The sequence below is a fragment of the Molothrus aeneus genome, chromosome 7, assembly GCF_037042795.1.
Source record: "Molothrus aeneus isolate 106 chromosome 7, BPBGC_Maene_1.0, whole genome shotgun sequence".
NCBI classification, from domain to species: Eukaryota; Metazoa; Chordata; class Aves; order Passeriformes; family Icteridae; genus Molothrus; species Molothrus aeneus.
The window spans coordinates 12,082,309-12,105,310 of NC_089652.1; the positions used below are offsets into that span (position 1 = coordinate 12,082,309).

At 38.7% G+C, this 23,002-nt stretch overlaps 2 protein-coding genes across 4 annotated transcripts in view; one reads left to right on the plus strand and one right to left on the minus strand.

Moving 5' to 3' along the window:
- Positions 1-18,293, minus strand: part of HYCC2 (hyccin PI4KA lipid kinase complex subunit 2) — a 49,878-nt gene extending 31,585 nt beyond the window's left edge. For both annotated transcript variants that reach the window (XM_066553071.1, XM_066553073.1), the window contains exon 1: positions 18,236-18,293. The gene's annotated coding sequence lies outside the window, so the exon portion shown is untranslated. The remainder of the gene's footprint in view (positions 1-18,235) is intronic.
- Positions 18,294-18,885: 592 nt separating this feature from the next.
- On the plus strand, positions 18,886-22,177 carry NDUFB3 (NADH:ubiquinone oxidoreductase subunit B3). Of its 2 annotated transcripts, none has more exons than XM_066553446.1 (3): positions 18,886-19,166; positions 20,383-20,530; positions 21,913-22,177. In XM_066553446.1, exons 2-3 carry the CDS (start codon positions 20,385-20,387, stop codon positions 22,067-22,069), a joined length of 303 nt encoding a protein of 100 aa, XP_066409543.1. In that variant the 5' UTR covers positions 18,886-19,166; positions 20,383-20,384; the 3' UTR covers positions 22,070-22,177. The 2 variants fall into 2 exon arrangements, with proteins under 2 accessions (XP_066409543.1, XP_066409542.1); XM_066553445.1 differs by having other exon boundaries at positions 18,889-19,130.
- The last annotated feature ends 825 nt before the right edge of the window (positions 22,178-23,002 follow it).

The following is a 23,002-nucleotide window of genomic DNA, read 5'->3' on the forward strand; positions in this document are numbered from 1 at the left end:
AAAAAAAAAAAACAAAAAAACCTCAGTATTTTAGCAGGAGGAAGGGAGGAATTGCCTTCATCCAAATAAAAGATTTTTGCCACTTATGTAGAAAATCCTTCTGTATTAGTGAGGCAAAGTACTTACAAAGAACAGCGTAAGACGAAAGAAGAAAGTAATAATTTCATAAAATGTGAACTGAATTCATACCCTGACTTTGGAGAACATGCAATTCTTAAATTGATTATATTAAACACTCTCCCATACTATAATTTCTTAGGTACATATTCCTTACAGAGCCAAAATTTCAGTGCTGTGAAAATCAGGCATTAAACTAAAGTTCACCTTTTGCTGAAGAATCCCTTCATAGTGAGCCTGAGGAAAACAACACACATAGGAGCAAACTCTAGCTATATTAGTGGTTTTGCCATGCATTGAGCTTCAAGCTTCCCTATTTGGGAACTTCTTTCAGTGTAAATCAGCTTGAGAACCACAACTGCTGTATCAATGCAGAAGCACTCTACATCTGGTCTGGTTACAGTCACTGCCAGTTCAGTTTTAGGACAAATTGTCTCTGCCTTTCAAATTATTTGCCTGAATATTAAAGATATTTTTAAGGACTTGTACAAGATAGGCAGCTGATGGAGTGCCAGCACACAAGCTGCAGTGACCCTGCAAGGAGCAGTGAGGAAAAGCAGGGTGAGCCCCTCAGCTCGCTGCCCCATCCTGCTCCGGCCAGGCTGGGCTGCAGCGGGCACTGCTCCAGAGGCACAGGAGCACAGCAGCTGTGGGACTGCCCCTGCTCACACTCAGATGACTCCAGGATTTGCAAACGGCCATATGGAAAGCACACCTCATGCTTACACTCACTCCTTGGCTTGCTATACCTTTGGGGGGAAAATATAAATATATCCAACACTGTGTGGGTGTGTCCCTAAAGTAAACTGGTTCAATACATTAAACCCTGTGCATATTTATTCAAGGCTGAAGTAGCCTGAACCAAGAGTATTGAATTTCATTTCCAGAGTGTTCACATCTCTCCCAAAGCAAACAAAATACAGGGAATATAAGAGATGTCTCATGTTTATTTTAAAAACATTATTATTTTTTCTACTATGATTCAAAGGTTCTTATAGTATATAGGAACCATAAAAAACTAATCAAAAATTTAGTTATTAGTAACAGTAATAATAAAACATACCAAAATATTTTTACACATGGTCTGATGAAGATTTCTTAAATACTAAACAAGTAATCAAGTTTGAATTCATACTAAAGCATGGAACAGGAGAAGTTAGAGTTAGGAATGCAGTCACTCAATGTTAAAATCAAATACAAAAAATCAATTACCAAAAATCTTCCCCATAAAAGCACCTGAAATGACAGTTTGAGTGTTTTCTCCTAAACTTACTCATTCGGCATAAACGAGCAGAGTATGACACATAAGGCTGTTAAATTAGACCTGGAATCTTTATACTTAAAATTAAAGCTGTAATACTCTGTTCTGAAGGAAGTCACAGTCTTGCACTGTGCATCTGTCAATTACACTTAAGAAACAGAACTTTACCAAGTCAGAGCACTCTCCTTGATCATGCTATGCACACAAATCATGGAATCATAGAATCATCTTGACTGGAAATGACCTTTAAGACCATCGAGTCCAGCCACTGTGCAAAACAGCACTGCCAACTCCACCAATATACCACATCCTTCAGTGTCACATCTACATGGGTTTTTAAATTCCTCCACATGGGGATGGTGAACTCACCATTCTCAATATTTTTGCCTTTGAAAATACAAAAGTTTGAAAAAAGTTTATTCCAACAATATACTAGTGGAATAATGAAACTTGGAAAACTCAAGTAACTCCTGAAGAATTTTTGACTAAAATAAAAGAAATAAAAGAGGGACAACTGTGCTCATCAGAGAGCTTGTTTTCCACTTAAATTTAGAAGAAACACATACTGAATACATTATTATTTACCAGTCTGCATTTAAACCAAGACTAACCAAAATCAATCTGCAACAGCAAAATGATTACCCAGGTAATCTGAGCCACTACCACTTACTGCACTATCAACTATAACAGTGGAGATTAGAAAGAAAAAAAATGCCACTGATTAGACATTCATAACTGATGATATTTAAGAAGATATCATTATTCAAGTATGCAGAGGGGTTTTTGTTGATGGTTTGTATTTTATTCAGGGTTTTTGTCTGTATGTTTGTTTTAAAGAGGCCAGTAGTTTACAGTGGTTTAGACATACATGGGAGAGATTACATTATAGGACATGCACTTCAAAAGGAGTCCAGTTCTTGGCCATTTTATACTAGACAGCAAAATGCATACAACACAATTTTCATACTAGTTGCACAATGAATGAAAATATTATGTATTTTTACCTTAAAGGCCATGAGAAGAATAATTTGCATTTAACACCTGAACTGTGTCAGCCAAAAGAATAAAACATCATGCTACATGATGTCTTCACAGTGCCATTTGTGTAAGAGAATATTATGGAGTGACAAGTCCAAAAAAACAGAAAACTATTAGCAATTATAGCTCGTTCTTCCAAGCTACACTCCTCTCATATCTATAATTGATTACTGAGCACAGAAAGAAATATATTTGAAGAAAGATTTTTCCATGCTGCCTCTGTAAGAAAAATATTGTGGAAAGCATCAAGAATGCACCCTTACTCTGAACTAAACACAATTTCAGTTTCTTTGATTCGGCAAGTTCATAGCTCTGTAAGAAGAGCACCAGTGTTAAACATGATTAAGACCCTGGAAAGCAGAATAGATAGAAGACAACATAGGATGAGGTGGTCAGAAGTACACAGGAAAGAAGCTTCCCCACCACACACCCACACTAACGAGACTGGGAAACTCTGGAGGAAGAAAACCAGGCAACATGCTGATAAATGCAGATAACAAAAGCACAATTTGAACTTCTCGTGATGAGCTATTCCTGAATGCAGAGGTGTAAAAGACTAAATGGAAAAAGACTAGATAATATATTTGATGATGCAATGAAAACATCTGTTCAGGAATGCATCAGCAGCCAGGCAATAAATCAAGATGCTTGATCACACAAAGTCATTTAAAGTAAATCTGTAAACATGAAAGTAGAGCGGACAAAACTGGTAATATGCTCTTATTTGAAATACTGGCCAACATTTGTTGCAAACAAAAGAAATATGTATAAGGTAGAAAAATGTTTAAGAAGCAGTTGAAGACAAGGATTGTGAAAAATAACTTCTAACCTGGATATGAGAATAATTTTTTAAAAACAGAGGAAATAAAGAGCTCCTTGTTTTAGAAGCTCATGGAATTAAGTGGCTGAGAAGGTAGAATGGACTTTTTCTTGTAACAGAGTAATAAAAAATAAAATGTTTGAATGCACCAAGATAGAAATCTTAGACTGTTAACAGTGTACTGCTTCCCACACTGTAAGTTACCATAAAATATCATGAGGACAATAAGAAGCTATTGTAGGTAAACACTGTAATACCTGTTTCACATAGTTACTTCTGTGGTAGAACAAGAAGAGTAAAGAAGAAAACTCAATGCTGTCAACTAGCACTTCATTGACATGCTTTACAAAAAAAATTCTCTTAAAAGCCACTCCTTGCTTAACCACTCAGTATATAGGTGTATATATAGCTTCATCCAGCTACTCTGAAGTTATATACCAGAAGATAGTAAATAGCCACAGTATGGTCTGTTTCCACACTAGCAAAGGGTCTGACTCTCACGCTAATCTAATCCCAAGAAAAAATAAAACCAGCCTTGGAAATGTTCAATTTCGGTGGATGGCTTCTTGTACTTAAAAGTATATGCATTGTAATATACATCTCTTTTGATAAATACAGTACAAATACCTTTGTGATTTCCCTGGATCCATATACATAAACATATTATTTTACCAGAATCCTATTTAGGAGACACTTACTTAAATTGTCATTTTGATAAGAACATAAAATAATACATTTAAAAACTATTGTCCTCAACAAATCAGAGCTACAACTAGAACTTCATTTGAAACAGGTTCAAACATTCTGCCAAAATTCTCTTGGCCATACAGCTCCAGAGTACAGAGAAACAAGGTAAAAACTGACAAAGACAGAAAGAAGCAAAACCTCCTCGGGACAGTTATTATTTTAAATTGTCAGTTCAAGCCTTCTCCTTAATAGAAAGGGCACTCTTCCAACTCTAGATTTTAGGTAATTTAATTGCAAGCATCAGCAGACAGGCATGCATTCCAACTTTAAAATATAAATGCTGATGTATTCTTTATGTGGGATTTAGGTTGCCAGCCTTATTAGACAAGCCTTAGTCATGCAAAACAACTTGGATAAGACATTACTTCCCTGCCCACTCTGACTCACTAGTAAAAACCAGGCTAAAAAGCTGTCTTTTTGGATACCAGCAACACAGAAAGGTATGTGAAAACAATGGGAGAAAGCCTTACCACAGAGAAGTCAAAGATGATTGATAATAGTCTTGTAAACTTTCATGGTACCATACTTGCACGGTAAGATCCATTTCTTATCAAAAAGGTCACATCAATTTCAGCAGCTGCCAAAAAAGGGGTAAAGAAAAGGTACAGCCCATCTGTTCCAAAAAGCTTCCTCTAAGTCATTTTAAGCTCTAAATTATCTTCTTTTCCTTTTCAAGCACCTCAAAGCTCAGCTGCCAACCTTCTGTCTTTTTACCATTCCTACAGTGAAACTACTTTATAGATACAAAATTGCTGAAGGTAAACAATTAGGGCAGTGGGAATGAAAATACAACACTGAAAACAGACACTATATAACAGTTTAAAAAACAACTTTAAGGCTGATGTTTTCATAGTATTACACAGAGTAGTTGTAGAAAGCTACAGAAGTCAGGTTACTCTACAGAGAAAAATTTAAGTGCCTCATAGAGGCAAATAAGCAGAACCTGAATTAAACACAGTTGTATACTCAGAGCTAAATCCCTCTCCTAGGAGTTCATGCAGCAAATAAAGCAGAAAAGAGTTGAGATAATCAAGAATGTGGAACAGGAAATTTATCTTCTGTATTCAAAGAAAACACTCCTCTACATTACTTACAGGATTTTGGAAACAATAATAATAAAGACATTATCCTGCAGCCTTAAATACCACAAAACACACATTAATTAATCTATTATAAGGACCTGACGCACTTTAAAATATATATATACACACACACGTAGGTTAGCCACAGAAAAGTTACCTTGTTCTCTCAGCACCAGTTTCCTTAGAAACAACTTCACATAGTCATCCTACACAAAACCTAAAACATTCTCTTGTCAGGATCCTGGTGATAACCCATCCTACGCCAGACAATACAGGTTTGTCCTCCCTTTGCATCAGTTCATATGCAGTAACTCTTCCTATGCTAGTTTGTCTGCATTAACCTCTTTACTTACAAAAACATTTCCATGCAAATTACTTTCCGTGTAACCCTACCCCTCCCAAACACCTTCTCCTTCATGGTTTTGGTTCATGAAGTAAATTAAATCTAGAGAAGTAAAGATGCAAAATGCATAGTAAAAGAAGGAGCCTGAAAAAAAAGCCTCAGCCAACTAACACTTGCAAAATCACTGTTAAGGTGGTCTTTTTAAGGCACTCAGTGCTAACTACTAAAAATGAATAGACACAGGCTAAGAGAAATCTCGAAACAGAATTTCTGTGGGAACAAAACCACAACAAAATTCAAACCCAAACCAAAACAAATCAACAAAAAGACACACTACTAAAACCTCCCCAGTATGCACTTGGAATAAGACTGCAAACATTATGCTAAGATCACTATCTGGTCTGTAAAGGAAAGAAATTCATGCAGAAATGTTCTAGAAATACCAGCTGAATATTTTAAGCAGCTTCCCACTTTTAAGCTGTAAAATCGTCACTTGAGAAAAATAAATGTCTGTTATATTATAAAAATATCCATCAAAAAGTTGAAGTCAATTCCAGACCATATCTAAATTCCAATACCAGTATATATTTCTCATTGCAGTATTCCCTACCAACTGTAATTTCCACAAAATGGAATTTAGGTTACATATTCATTAATTAATTTACCTAACCTCCTTTTTTCTAACCTATTCTCAAAGAGATCTAACCCAGAGGCTCCTCTGCTGAAAGTAATGAAATCCCTTATTCTAATCTTTCCAACTTCCAGATGGTAAAGCCTCCACCCCCAGGAAGAGGAGTGTAAATAGATTAAGCTGAAGTGACAAATTTCCCCCCATCCATACACTTACTTACACATTCACAAATTCTTAAATGAGTGTAATCTCCAAATTTATCTGAATTTACCTCAGTTATAGCTAAAATTATGTCATCTTGCTGACTTTTAAAAATGATGCGGTAAGAATACAAAGTTCCAAATAAACTTTCAAAATGGCAGAGTTAAAATAAAGATCCATAAGAATTAGGACATTGTTTTATTGCACGATGCCATAAATTTCATATCTGACTCAGATGCTTCATTCACATGAAGATGCATGGTTTTCAAGGATAAAATTAATTCTGATTGATATGCTGGTCTTACCTTTCCATTACAATTTCCCAGACTTTAAAAAGCAAACTTAACAAATGTAGTTAAATGAAACATCACTGATCACACCACTACTCATCAAGATGACACAATTTCAGAACAGCCCAGATCTCTTCTGCTTGACCTAATGGAATATATGAGCGAGTTGAACCCTACACACTTACAACAAGGCCTTCAGTCACATACAGAGGATATTCACTATTCAGAGGTGAAGCACAGAAGCATCAAGCATTCTGAAATCTAAGATCTGCTTCAACATTCACAGTTGAAACTGTAACTGCCTTTATTACTTCCAAGTGTCACTGCAGAGGAAGCAACTTGTCTTCTCCCATGTCATCCATCACAGCATGATTTCAGTCAGTCATTTTCAGTCTCACACTAGTTTTCTGAAAGTTAGAGAGAGGTTTTAAGAACTGCAAAGAACAATCTCACCAAACAGAGAAAACCACTGTTAATTTTATATTGAGATTAGACAGACCGTACAAGTCAGAATTTCCACACATAAGAAATAAAACATGTACCTGACCATGTTAATTCTATATAATGCAATCCATTAAGAGCTGTGTGAACATCAATGATTAAGATATTTGACCCAACTGATTAAGGTGATTGTACTACAAAAATTGATGCTTATGACCAGCCCTCCTATTAACTTCACTAGGATTCCTCCAGAGCAGGAAATTACGCAGCCTTTTTGGACTCTCCTTCACGGAAAACAGGCAAAGAAACTGTGTCCATAAAGAAAGTGTAACACTTTTACATCACCTTATTAGAAGCTCTCATGAAGCTCTGAAACTCAGCTTACTATAATTGGCACTCTGTGGCCTATTACTTGGAAGCATAAGCTGCTTCTCAGTGAAATAACTGTGAGAGAATTAAAACAGTAGTAAATGTAAATTAGTGCAACAACTACACCAGGTACCCCCTTTGTCTTGCTATGAGTTTAATAATTAATCTTCACTGCTGAATAGTTAAACACAATGCATATTGTTTACAGTCATTATTCTTCTACTCTTAGACCAACATTACGACAGAATGCAAACCAACCGGTCATCAGAAAGGACTAATGAATATTTTACTGTGAAATTGTTCATTTTTCATGTATTTTTAAATAGTGAGGACACTAAGTTACTAACATATGTGGGGGTACTTGGGGAGGGTGTTGGGATGGTTTTTGTGGATTTTCTAATCTGAAATTTAAACAATCCTTTTTCTAGAGCAAAACTTCATATATTAATATCTTTAGGAACATGACATAAATACAGAAGAAACAACTTACATCAACCCAATCGTTCATGCACCATATTAGGCAAGATTTTCCACAATATTTTTCATTTATCTAAGCTATAGACCAGTATAAAAAATAAAGTAGTGTAAAACCACAACAAAACGAAACAGAGACAGAAAGAAAACAGCCTTCCACAGGTGCTTGATTACTCCAGTTGGAATACACAGCCTTTATTCCTCCTCCCCTCAACACTGCAGAAACAAGAGCAGGATCTTAATGCACAGTACTATTTTCATACATATTTTCTATTTATAACCTGAACAAAATTAAAAGTTTTTGTCAAATACTGTCCCAATGTATATTCAGAAAATTTGAGTCTTTCAAGATTATGAAACATTACAGATTTGACAGGCAGCACTGAAAATCCATGCAGCAAGCTTTACAGCTAAGCTTCCCCAAGTTTTTTTGTGAAGACAGGGGAGTGGAATTTATGTAGAGATGGTTAATTTTACAGTGTTCTAGGTTTTCAAGCATATTTTCTTGTGCTCCAAAAAACCTCACTGAGGACTCAATGTTCTAATCTTCAGGCACTTTTACATAACCTCATTCGTACACAGAGATACTCTGGGTTTTTGTTTGTAATACTGAACAGTTTTCCAGCTAAAAAAAAAAAAAAAAAAAGAAAAAAAAAACCAACAACACAAACCACCTTCAAAAGCAGTTGGTAAAACAGAGCTTTTCCTTTCCTCAAGTTTCTGGAATAAATTTACCCTTGGTAGAAGTCCAGAGATGGCCTTATATGCAAACTTGTTAGGGGTTATACTATTACTTTTTGCAACATTAATCATCTTTGAGCAATTATTACATCTACTTCAAATGGAAATTCACCCACATGAACTATACTAAACATAAACCGTTTCTCTAACCTTTAACAGGTACTGCCCATCGGGGAAAGAGTTCTGACCTTCTACTTTTTTATTAGTTATTCTGGCATAGAGCAAATTCAGTTCATTCTCTTCAAACACAATCAAAAATTTTTAATCAAAGCCTGAGTTTAATTAAAAGCCTGTTCTGTTTCCCTATGCAATTGTGCTGATAGGGATTAGCAGCACTTACCAAAGTTCAAGCAGCAGGCACCTGAAATTGCTAGATTACACATTTTTGGTGTAAGTAATACACTCATCTTTCATAGAGCATGCTCCACAAAACAGTCTTTCAAGGGCAACTTAGACAGAAGGTTTAGAAATACTGAGGTCATTGAAATGCACAGTGGACCTGCAGAGAGAACATGGAGTAACTTCTCAAAAAGTAGGGCTGATCCGGTATGAAGGCAAATAAAAACTTGAAGAAAAATCCACACCGCCAAGAAGAAGCCAAAACCAACGTGCACGGTCCACATGTGACTCCTTCAGCACATGAAAAAACTGTTCTGAACAAAATACACACCCAGACCTAACACCCCTGTACTTGCAATTATGTTCAGATTTGCAAGTTAAGATGATTACACCATAATTATTTCTTATCAGTGAGCAGCAAGGGTTTCATACTTGGAGGGAAAACCCTCATGGTTTTTGCCTTATCTGCCAGCTATCCAACTGGCAAATTGAGAAGATTTTCATAAGATATTTTAATAATTTTACTCCCTAATCAGTTTTATCTGTTTCATTTAAACTATTAAAACCAAGAAAATGCCAACTTAAACATTCCCCTGCAATAAAAAAGGAAATGCTAATAAAAGCCCTTTTCATTTTCTATAGATGTGACACATGTACATAAGCACGCAGAATTTACTCATAGCAACCTTATATATATCAGAAAGCTTTAGAGCTGATAGAGTCTGCATTCAGAAAGACAAAGAGACAATAATTTCAATCTATCCAAAGTCAGCACACATTACTAAAGCAGAATGCTCCAGCAGTTCATAGAAATAGCAATAAAATTACAACTACTAGAATTCTGCAGAAAGCCAAGAAAAGCCTGCATCCTTTCCCTGTAGGAGAGATATTTTGTCTTTCCCACTGGAATAATAATTTGAAATATATCAAAACTTGATAGAGCTGACAACGGACAACACAGTAATTAAGGTTTACTAATTAGCATGATAATGTCCCTTTAAGATTTGCTCCCTCCTCTCTCTCACAAGACCAAAAATTTATTATCAAAATAAGCCATCAAATACAGTAGTTGGCAATCATGGGAGTATCATCAGCAGAGAAGGGCAATGGACCAGCACACCCATACACATCTCCACCAGCCAAGTGTGACAAGGTTCCCACAAAATGTTTCAGTCAAATGACAAGAAGCTGTGCTGAAGCAGCTCTTTTCTAGCAGTTGACAGGAAAAAAAAAGGCATAGCAGTCCACTTCCCCACTGATCAGCAAATCTTTAAGTGTTCTGTATTTATTAGAAAAAATTAATATCTACAGGCACTCTATTTGAATTTTTTTAAATTTCCTTCTACTTTTCATATGTTGAACTACCTAGTTTTCTGTCTTTAGCACAGACCAGAACCTGCAAGTCAAAGAAGAAGGGCACAGAGGAAATAACAGAACTAACCTTTGAACATTTAGTAAATTTTAAGTTGACAAATAAAAGGGGGGAGTGGAGGGGTGGCACAAAACACAATCAGCACAATACTCAGTTACACAATTTCAGCAGCATCAATGCCAATTAGCATTGGCTGCTGACCCCTAATTTGATCTGGAATGCATCCACAATCTTAACCTGATTAGGACTTGGTGCACAACAAACGTGAAATCCTACTGTTGCACATTTATTTTTCTGCCTTGGCATCCTAAGTTTTACTCAATTTAAACACTGAAGTAGTTAGGGGAAAAAACTACAAGGTTAACATATAAGCATTATTATGGAATTTACTAGAGCATCTTCAATCATTTCCCTAAAAATGTCAGAGCTTATTTTTGGGGTAATTAGGCATGTTAAAAACTAGATATATAGGGCTAACATTTTAATTTAAATTAAGAAGTAAAATTAGTGCTGTAGTTTTAGTTATGCTATGTAAACTGCAACATTAACTGTGAAAAACCATATTAACATATTAAACTTGCAGCTAACTGAAGGGATTTAATCTTTAGAGAGGAAAAAGCAAAGCATGTAGTCTCTCTCTCAGTGTTTAACACCACGATTCCTGGGACACAAGGTATGTATGTGGAACACAGCTGCCATTTGAATGATTTAAACACCCAGATGCCCCAGTAACATTTTGCTATGAGGAACCAAATGCAACAAAGTCACAAACTGCAACAAATGCATTTTTCTGAGGAAACAAATGCAACAAAGTCACAAATTGCAACATCAAACACAGTTTCATTTCTGCACCCACAAGGAATAACTGCAGGAGTATTTTCACCACAGATGCAGAAAAGGTGCATATTCTGAAGGTAGAAATTGTTTTGACATGACTGTGCATAGTCCAAGTCCACTCAACACCTGCACAAGCAAAAGAGCATCTCAGTTATTTCTGCAATTGGTCCTTTGGAGACACAAAGACAACAAGCCATGCCTAAATTATTTAAAATTTTTATTTGCTGTCTCAACTTCTAAGATAAATTGTAGAGAGAAGAAAGAAAATCTTGTTCTCTCCTTCTCCCCAAACAAACAAAAAGCAAGCTAGGAAGTTCTTATTCGAGAGATAAACAGAAGCTTCTCAAACTCCTGTGGTGTTTACACTAACAGAGGTGAAGGCAAAGCTGAAGACTCAGAACACATGAAACACGACTTGGCAGACACACAGAGCTAAGCAAGCAGAAAGGTTGGGCAGTAGCCTGTTCAATGGAGAACCATGTGACACCTGTGATTTTAAGGAAAGGTTGCTGTCACAGGATGTCTATGAAAATAAACAGTGCAGATATGCAGTTTATGAATGCTTAGCTGAAATTCATTTAGTATTTTAGTTATTTCTTTTTTATTTGCATTCAAGTTAACATCCAGTCCAAAACTCCTATCTCTATTTGTATGTCCATAGCTAACACAGAACTGTTTCAGAGATTTTCATGAAGCTCTTGCCACTCTGACATGGCAAGATTTGCACTGCAGTCCATTAACATAAGGGAAGCTTTCAGAATGGCTCATATGACATCTAACAAAATTATCATCTCTCTTCCCAAGAAATTGCCACAAATATGGTTTAGTAACTTCCAGAAGCTTAAGGATGCTACTATTTGAAATTATTGCACAGATGCAACACTGGAGACCATCAAGTATGGTGGTTTGTCAATTACATAACTACCAAACACAACAAATACATAATTAACAATCTAGAAGCAGTTTTGGAAGCTCAGCAATTTTGTCTAAGGCCTGTTCTAAGCTAAGAACAAGAAACAAGCACCTTAAAAAAACCCAAACCCACAGGCATAAGAATCTAATAATTTTTCCACTTCACATTTAAACCCCCCTTGCTCTCCCCCTCTGTGTCCATATTTAGCTTACATCTCCTATGCTGTTTTGGCTCAACAAAACATCTTTAAAAAAAAAAAAAAAGGAATGGAAAGTTCTCCACTGTTACACAAAGAAATATGAGCTTGTGCTGGGATAAATCCTTTGTCAGCATGCCTTACATTTCTATGTAAAAGGGCACATTACTATCATTTAAACTCAATCACTTCTTGTGTAAGATGACTACAGCAAATGGACTTTAACCAATCATCTGTCCATCCCACTGCTGCAGATACTAAAGACCAGTACAACATCCATTCTACATAAGGAGCATTTTTTAATTACTATTTTTAACTGGATGTGTTTCCAACCCTAAAGAATGAGGAAGCACAGTGACACACTGAAGCATCAAGTGTCCTTTCAAAAAAAGTAGACCTCTAACCCAGAGTAATAAACAGATAGCAGAACTCAAAGTTGAGCATTTGGATTTTCGTTCTTTGCCCTGCTCTGATGGCATGTACCAGGGTGTTTGATAAATTGCTCACTCCACCCTCTCTATAACTAAGTTTACATAAAAGCCTCCTATCTTCTGAAACATCTCTTGTCTAAAAGGTGATTGACCCTCACGTTCAGCCATCACAGTGCTAAATGGGATGGTGGAATCACCACTGTACCTTACACATGGGGCATACCAGCCTTAAGATACCACACGTCCACAAAGCACATGTTTAAAAAAATTAATTCTCATTCTAACTAATTTTTCACACGCAGGAAATACAATATTCAGATTTACAGATACAAGCTAACTTGAGCTATTTCTACAACAAAATCTGTTATGCTTATGCCCATGTGTTTCCATGATCTTTCTTATCTCTAGGATATTTAGGATATCCTTATCTCTAGGGTATTAGGGAGAGTTACTTGAGTAAGTACTATGGATTTCTTCATAACCTTTTCTAAATCAACTTTTCTGCCTTGTGACCCTATTCCAAGTCAGAACAGAGGGAGGCATGCAGAGGGGCTGCTCTCCAGCCTCTCCTTAAGCTCAACATGTCCTTAAACCTAAATGAAACAGAAAAGACAAAGCAGAAAATAAGAGGAGATGTAAAGAAGAAACAGAACCAGAAGTCTCAGAAAAAAAACAAACTATTTGAATAAAAAGAAAATAAATAAAGACAGGAAGGAAAAATGCAAGCAAATTTTACACATATTTCAGCTCATTATCATTCAATCCAATATCTTTTCAGCTGAATGGCCATGAAAAATAAGATTATTCTTTTAAATTCTCTCACTGTCTTTCCAGATAGATGTCAAATAATTCCAGTTCACATATGGGTCAAGGCAAGGCAGAAGAGGGGAGGAAGACCCTAAATAAAATTACAATTAAAAATTTATAAACTACTAAATATAGAGAATGGAAGTAGAAAAATATTCCAGACTTATCAATTTTGCCCTGTATGAATCAGCAAACTGCAGTCATGCAGTCTGCACAAATGTCCATGTCACACATTTCAGTTAAGCAGAATTCAGAGGAACAGCAACGTGGAACTATTTAAAGAACTCACAAACCATACACAATGCAGACACCATTAAAGGAGATCTAACCATTTCAGTTTTCTGAAGAATCACAGTAATTCCAATAAAAACACAGTAAGATTAGCTAGAGTATGGAGATTACACACAGAAACACACACTCTGCACTTTTGGAATGCTAGCCAACTGCTTGTGTAACAACACAATATAAAATGAGAAGGCATGAACTACTTTATCCTGTAGAAAAAAAAGCCCCACAGAACATACAGATAAAAGAATTCCTGGAAGAGTGTTTTAAGATATTTGAACTGCACCAACCATCTCCATCAGGCCCTGTGCAGAACAATGTTACACAGCCAGGGAATTTGGTGTTTTTCAATGTCAAATGATAGCAGTGACAATCACTACTAAGAGATAAATAAATAAATAGTTTACCACTTTGCAGTAGTTATACACCAAACATTTCTCTCCCCTAGTGGGATCTCTTTCCAAATGCCACTAGCTCTCTATTATCAGGCAAACTTAATAAATTTGACCATAAAATCTGTGTTTCTCTACAGAATCACACCAAGAGGTCAAGGCAGCAGATCTGACACAGGCAGTGGGCAGCAGAGGCAAGCTGGACTGCTTGCAGAACAGAAAACAATCAAGGAAGACTGAAAAAGTGACTAGCCAATGGTACTTTTGTCTTTCACTAATCATCTGAATTGATTAATAATAAAACATCTGTTGAACCCAGTGCCCAAATAAATTACTTTTGATAGAAAAATGTAACATTAACAGAAGAAAGAAAAACTGTTGTGTAGCCATTCATCATACAATAAAAAGTTTTTACTATTATGGATAATCAGCAGCACGGACTGAAACAGTTTGCAAACTATATACTATTTTACCCAGTCCCTGATCTTGGTTTTTATGTTCTCTTCTTTGTAGCACAGCTGGCAAAAGAGAATTTAGTTTTACAGTTGGGTTTTTCTAAATAACTATTTTATTTCATCAGAAGTGCCCCCTCTACCTCTTGAGCTTTTATTTGAAGCTTAAAAACTAAGGTCAATTCTATTCAAAAAAAGGAGATCCATTGAGTCACTCCATAAATCTGTCCTATGACTAAATTAAAAAAAAAGACACTTGAATTATTTGTCTTGCTATTAGAAGCAGGAATTATCCAAACAAAGGTGCAGAGAGAAAAATTCAACCAGCTTGCCATTTTATCTACAGAGAGTTATACAAGCATAAACTCTAACTACTTTCTTACTCAAAAAAACCCCTTTAGAAAACAGCATTAAATAAGTCAAGAATGACTTCTCACACTTGCTCTGTTTGGAAATGAAAATAAGAGAGTGAAGTAGCAGTCAAACTATACTACCTGTGACTGCCCCTGCTCAGATCAGTTTTGCCTGAAAGGGATTTCTTTAGTGATTATTACTATGGCACAGATGTCCTTCAAGAAGACTCAGATGGGGAGGCCTTCACTTTCACTTCTTGATATTCATTTGTATCTTAATACAAGGAAACAAGCATCAAGATAAATAATGGAATCAAAAATTCTTTTCCAGCCCAGACAAGTCTTTGAGGGAACACATGACCCAGGTCTTTAAAGATTCTCAACTCATATTAAACTGCTTGGTAAAGAGCAAACAGGTCTGCCTCTCCTCATACAGAAAACAGGGAGTATCACATGAAGTTCTCAGGTAACAGCTCAGAACAGAGCAATGCCTTACTGACACCCCACATGAAGTGCAGCTCTTATTGACAGAAAACATGGTAGCTGCAGAAACCATACATGGGCCCTAAAGTTTTTATAAGTTAAGTATATCCATGAAACAAAAATCCATACAACACATCATCCCCACTGAGACTGGGAGAGCTGACCTAAGGGGTAACCCTATATTCTAGAAAAGAGTGTAAGAGCAAAGCACCTCTGTCAAATGAGCACCTGCTGAGCTGTGGCAGAGGAGCAGAACTCAGAACAATGATCCTGTCACACCCCAGGGTCTCAGAGCCTTAGGCTTCAGCAGAGAATAACAGATCAGACCAGTGTGGCTGCTCCTGGGAAAAATGGTCGTTATGTTGCCCAAATAGAACACCTCAAACAAAAACCAACCCACCAGCAAACAAACATCATAAACAGAAAGAAACTAATACTACTGCTCCAGCCCATCACTGCTCTAAAACAGAGGTGAAACAGTGACTGTGATACTGTCCATAAAATATTTAGCTCTCTAGTGATGCCTGAGAAGATAATTTCTTTCCCCACCATTCATTGAGTGCTTTTTTTAAAAGCATTCAAAGAAACCAAGGTGAACTAAAGAAAGATCTTTTCCATCCTTATTGTAATTAAGGCAGCATTAACCATTTTATTCAAATGACAAGAGGCTTCCAGTGACATAACTGACTACTAATACAACACCACAGTAAGTAACATGCAATTTCAGGGGGGAAAAGGACGCAATATTTAACTAGTTTGAATATGTCTTCTGATATTAAAGGGGAAAAAAGCAAAAGAACAACCCCAGAACCCTTTCTTGTCATCTCAAAACTGCAAACAGTTCAAGCCACTGTCAGCCACACAGCTCTCTACTCCAGAAAACAATTATGAAGAGCACAGCAAACACTGTCCAATGCTAGAGAGAATACTGGATGCACAGGCAGAGAAGAGTGGTTCCTATAATGACTCTCACAATCTGTTAATCTAGAATGCACAGCAACACAAATTGCTGGAAACATGGACTTTTGAAAGCTATCCAAGAAACCCTGCAGCCTTCCTCTAGCCCAACAACACAAGCAGGAATCCCAGCAAATCATAACTAGCATGGTTGCATACAAGCTAAAATAACTTTATCCTAGAACACCAAATCTTTGCAGTAATTATCACCACAACTAATTAATAATAATAAAAAAATAGTGCACAAAAAACCCCACCAACTGCATAAATCACAAAATGTACTGATTATTTGTACGTGGAGCCTCAATGACCTTTCCTTCCTAGAGGACATTCAGTTGTTTGTTGGGGTTCTTTTACACAATATAGAAACTTCTTTTATGTTATTTCCTTCTGCATATTATTGATTTCTTCAGACTGACACTGTAATTATGGTGAAGCTTCCTTCTCAAAACACACTGTAGCAACACTTCTGGGCCCCTTGAAATTATGCAGACTCACTTACTTGAGGATACAGCATCAAAGAGCTTACTATATTCCCAAAATATCACATCCCTCATATTTGCAGCCTTATTTTTAAAAGAGTATAGACCATTCTGAAAGAAAAGGAAATGCAGGAAGCAGAACATGGTAGAGTAGATCAACTGACTGCACAAGGTTTTTCTTACCGTAAGTTATGTACTTGGGGGGTGAGGGGGACGGCAAAAACAGCTACTGAAAACCTTGTTAAACTTTTAAACCTGTTAAACAATTGTGTTCATGCACAAGACATCATACAAAGCCAATGCTCTGGGATCAGAACTGAATGTCCCTGGTAACATACTCAGCAATACCAGCATAATTTTGTGTCTAATATTCAAGTCAGGCTTCCAGGCACCAAGAAAACAAAACAAAATAAACAAAAACAACTCCCTCAACAAATAATAAGAAAAAAAGCACCAAACATAAATAAAACTGTGAGTTTTTATCTTTTTCTCAAAGCATAAAACCAAGGTTATCTGGTATCTGACATGTCTATGGGCCACTGAAAAAAAAATTCTGAGAAAAATATACACATTCCTCAGCACCACTGGACTTTGGACACATACACATTAACTTTCAGCCACAGCAAGAAATAAGAAATATTTTGCAAGTCTCTGACAGCACTGCATTCTCTGTAAGACAGGGATTTAAGCACCTCACAAATGAAGAGCCAACAATTCCAAAACCCCCATACATTACAGAAAAAGAAATGTGTGTCTTCTCACCCCAAGAGAAGACTGCTCTGAATCTTCCAGACTTTATCTCACAGTGAAAAACATTCAATGCTGAAACCAGACTGAGGCAGTCTGGATTAAACAGATGGCACTCTATTTAGAACAGTTTCACTGTTAATAACATGATAATGGCATTCCTCCTGGAAATCTTCTCATGCGCTTCCAATATCCCCATTAAGAAACCCTGAAACCCAGAAGTCGATTTCCATCATAATATATTGGAAAAAGGCACTACAGTCTACCCTGAAATTTCACTGGCATCATGCTGTAATGTTTACTCTCATGTTAATAGGAGTATCAAAAATTAATAGAACAGTTTGTATTCTGCTAAAAAGAAACAATATTGTATTGCATACAGCTGAGAAGTAATTAAAGTCTTCATAAGTCACTGACTGTGTAGTTAACTTTTACCAGTCTCTTTCCAGATGAAGCAGACTATGTGCTCAAGTTTGACAAACACAAAAATAATTGTAATTAAGCAGATACTAAGGCAATTGACACTTCACAGTCACACAGGCACACACGCAAAATGCCGAGCTCCTGACACAAGCACCCAGTGAAACCAAGCCACCGCCTCACTCAGGAGGCAGATTTCCTCACTTTCCCTTACCTTTCAGTGCACTACCACGATTTTGGGACGCTTCCCCGCTTCTCCTATGGAAACAAACACCAGTGTTCTTTTAGGACAAACCCATTGAAAGCCGAAACTCGGCTCCTGGCGCCAGCCGGGCTCGCTGCGAGCTCCGATTTCTCCCCCAGCTTCTTCCCCCGCCGAAGCGCGCCCCGAGGGCTGGCAGCGAGCGGGCACTGCCCGGGCCCGCCGCCGCTCCCCGCAGGCAGGGAGAGGGCCGGGGCTTACATAACCGGGGAGGGGGCGGCTGACCGAGCCAGGGGAGCGGGAAGGGGCGGCAGGATAGGGAACGGAGCCGCAGAGGCAGGAGAGGGAACGCGAGCAGCGCTGCCGGCGCGACTGCCGGGAACGCTTCGCGCCCCCGCACGCACAGACCCTGCGGCGCTTCCGTCCCTGCCCGCGGCGCCGGCGGCGCAGAGGGCGGCGGGCAGCCCGCGGAGGGTGGGAGACCCTGTTCCTGTTGCCGGCCCTCACCCCGCCACCCCCTCACCCCGCTCTCCTCCTCCGCCGCCACCTCCAGACACCGCCAGCCCCGCACCTCAGCAACGCGCCCGCCCATTGGGCCACGCCCCCTGCAAGAAGCCGCGCACTGATTGGCCTCCTTCCGCTCCGCTGCTCCTTCCCCCTGGCCCTCAGCCCGAGCCGGCGGCGCCGCTCCTCGTGCGGGCCTGTCCTGCTGGGGACAGCGGCACGGGGCGGGGATCAGAGAGTGGCTCCACGGCCCCCGTGTCCGCACCGGGCCAGCGGGAAGAGCCGGAACAAAAGCTTCGCGGAACCTGTTTGGCTGGCTCGCGCTTCCTGTAGCGGCTGGTCCAGGGCTGGGTTCCGGTTCCGGGTGGCGGCCGCGTCCTGAGCAGGGTCGCGGAGCGGGCAGGTACCGCGGGCGGGGCTGGCACCGACACCGACACCGGCACCGGGCCGCACTGCTGCCGCCACCGGCGTGTCCGTGTGCGGGCAGGGCAGGCGGGGCGGTAGTGGGAGTGGGGATGGCTGTCAGTGCGCGTTGTGCCTTCCCTGCCCCGCTCCGTCCGACCTCTGGGCACAGCTGCGCTGGTTCTGCTTGCAGAGAGCGCCCGGCCGGCGCTGCAGCACAGCCCGCTGGCCGCGGCGTTACCTTCCCTCTTGTAAATCGTGAATACAGGGAGGAGAGAGGCCTTGGGTTTCTATCACAGGGCTGGAGCCTGGCGTCTAATTTAGGGGGAGCTTTTCCGGTAATGACAGCGTTAAGACTGCTCTCCAGGTTTTCTCAGGCAGCGAAATCTGTCTGCTTGCCTTCACGGCCTGGAGTCATCGTCAGTAGTTACAAGCTTTTGAAACTGCATCCTGCATTCCAGTCAATTTTCTAAAAGTTAAGGGCAATGAATCTGTTCTTTGCTCCCTGATAGGTGTTAAAATGGGAAACCTTGGCTCAAGGAAGATTCAGGTGCTTTGTGAAAATGGAGCCTTAAAATCTATCATTTTCTTCTGGTTCTTAATGATCTCACTGAAAATGTTCCACTTCACATCTGTTTTTAAAGAGAAGCTTAATATTTTTGTAGTTCTCCAAGGTGTATGTAAATAGAGCATACATTTTTCAGCCTCATCAAGCAACGGGTAAGGTGCATCTCCTTGTCCATGCATCTCTCCTGGCCCTGTTGAATGTCACAGTTATATCTGACTGAACTGGAGGCAGCTAAAAGGAGCTGAGGAGCCAAGTCTTTGTTTTTCTTCAGAGCTTAGCAATCACAGCTTTCCCACATCTAAGTCAGAAATTTTTGCTCTGATTTTTTTGTGATTTTTCTGGAAAGTCTGGAAGTAATGGGGGGCTGGTGTTGTTGGAGTGCATTTATAGACATGGAAACCATTGGTTTTCTTACACTCTTCTCTGGCACAGAGGGTTGACATAGGTGCTCCATGGATGTAGCAATGGTTGTGACTTACAGCACAGTAATGCTTAAGTTTGCTTTACTGTGTGTAATCACCCAGCTCTGAAAGTCCCTTGGGTCTTTGTTTTACAGAACAAAGCTCTTTGTTCTCTGTTTCTTCTTGCTGCCTCCCTGTTTTTCCTGTACAGGGGATTGTTCTTTGCAAGTGTATAAAAATAAGATGGTGCTCTCTGCCAAGTAACAAACTGACCTTTTCCCCAGGTATGGGACACGGAGGTGACCACGGCCACGGGCACGGCCATGACAAAGTGGAGCTGCCTGACTACAGGCAGTGGAAGGTGGAGGGGACTCCCCTCGAGGAGGTGCAGAGGAGGCTGGCAAAGCGCGGGCTGAGGGACCCCTGGGCTCGGTAAGTGAAGAGCCTCAAAAATCATCCTGATGTGGCATCAACCAGACCTTGGCATTGTAGGTAATTCTTTCTTCAGTAAAAGCAGTGAAAATTATCAGAATTTCAGTAAAGTCTTGAAGGGGATTGAGCCAATCATATCAGGGTTCAAATAAAAAACAAAGCATGAGATGATTCCTTCTGAATTTTTTAAATTTCATGTAAAGTAGTATGTCAATTCTATAGGACAGTACAAGCATCATGCCAATTTTCCTTAACAAGTGAGAAATTAAGGTATCATGCTACTTGCTTCAGTAGTCTGGCAGGAGATTGTATTATTAATGTCTTGCATCACAAATCTTCAAAGTCACCCTCTCCAGAGCTCCCTCCCCTTTGGAATGCCGAGTTCATTTTAACAGGGAATCTGCTTTCAACCTTTATGGCAAGTGCACATTAATGCACATATGAAATACAAGATAAGCTTTGTGAAAGATGTCCTATTTGGAAACTTTGAGTCTGCATCTATCAGGCCCTATACTGGCACCTAGAAGATACTCTTCCATGCCAGCATGCTTTCATCCTGAGTCACAAAATCCATCTGCACAAGAGGATTATCTGTGAATATAAATATCTGCCTCCCTTGTTTTAAACCCTGCTATTTTCTCCCAAAATGACAGTTTTTATTTTATAGCTTAGTTATTTTTCCTTTTCCTAAGGACTTTTGAGTCCTTACAAGAGACAAACTACACCCATGTCCATAGATTACACTGGTTGTGCTATAAATAAATCAATAAATATTTGTAGTCAGTTAGAGCAGTGATTAACGTTTCAATAATAATGGAGGTCGAAAACAGCAAGGCAAAACAGTGTGAAGTTTGCACATACTCTGTAGCTCAAGCTAAACACCATTTTTTCAGTCTTTCTTTTTAAAATAATCTGACTTTCATATTGCTGTGTTTTATTGTGAAATAGAAAGTGCCTCCACACTGAGATGAGCTATCTATGCCTGGATTGTAAGATTTGACTGTGCTGCATACTGTCTAGCACAGTGACCAGCCTTTGTAGTTGGTAGTCCAATCCATGCAAGTGCTAGTGGGTTCTGAAATGTTACAGAATAAAAACAGAAAAGTACAATTACATTATTTCAGGGAGGTGATTCTGTTCCTATAATTGTGTTGTTTGCTGGCAGTACTTGTATCTCAAGTTATATGGTAATGGTTAGAGTTCCTATCATGAACTTTTTACCTGTAATTCCTGATACTTAAATGACAGAACATATTGTACAGCCTCAATGTCTACCTAATTGAAATATCTTCATCATTCTTTTATATATTTATATTCTTGTTAATTTGTATCACAGTGGCTTCACTGATCTTTTTTCCCTTTGGTTTCATTTTCCTTTCTAGTAATGAAGCATGGAGGTACCAGGGTGGCTTTGCAAGACCTATCACTGTAACAGAAATCTTTACCAGGGGATTCAAGTGGGGAGCTGCAGCTTTCATCATAGCTCTGGGCATTGAATATTCACTGTTTCCTCCAAAGAAGAATGGAGGCCACCACTGAAGATCAAATATGACAACTTAATACTTACTAATCATAAGCTGAAGCGTACATAAGCCTGCTGCTCACTCTGTACTTATAATATGCATATTAAAGTCTATCACAGGCAAACCAGTGTTTCTTTGATCTTATTATACTCCTGTAGAAGGATCAAAAAACATGGCCAGAGCAATTTAACTGGCTTCAATATGGGGGGAAAAAACCAACCCAAGATGGCTCTTGGGTTTGCTCTACCGTCTTTTGAAGAGCAAGATAAACTATCAGAGCAGCTCTTTCCAAGCCCTGCCTAGATTCTGTTAAATGAAATTGAGAAGTTTGCTGCTTTTAAGAGAAAAAGCAACATACATATACATAAATAAATACGTACCATATTTATTACAGGTTTAATAACTGTTATTTCCCAGTAAGTAGTAATGAATGACTTGTCATTTCTTAGAAGTGTTGGTTACTATTTGCTCTTATGTCTCTAAATAAAAATAAATATTAACTTAAAGCTTTAAAACCAACTCCAGACTGCCTCAAAGTATATGAAAGTACCAAAGCTTATACTTAACCCTATTGAACAATTAGCCTGGCAGACACTATGCACCAGAATAATGTGCTGTGTAATATCCAGACACCAAAAATTACATTGCTGCCAAAAGTAGAATAAAATGTTTAACTTGGCAATAACTGTACCTTACCCTAAAATGTCTTCCACCATACTTGACTGTGATGTTAAAAAAAGAGAACAATTTTTTTTTTCCTTTGCTCTGGTGTATTTATAGATTTATTTATTTTTACATCTAGTCTCTTTTAGCAATTTGTTTTAAATGTCCCGTTTTTCTGTAAATTATCTTAGCTTCTGGACTGCTTTAAGAATGCCTGGACTGAATACTAAAGCAGAAAAGGACCTGTGGGCAGTATATGTCCTCTGCAGTACCAGGAATTATAATT

What these genes read in the sequence shown, in the direction of transcription:
- NDUFB3 (XM_066553446.1), top strand. Translation starts at nt 20,385, where the DNA reads ATGGGACACGGAGGTGACCACGGCCACGGGCACGGCCATGACAAAGTG. An exon ending in CTGAGGGACCCCTGGGCTCG is followed by an intron (nt 20,531 to 21,912) that starts GTAAGTGAAGAG and finishes TTTCCTTTCTAG; the next exon opens with TAATGAAGCATGGAGGTACC.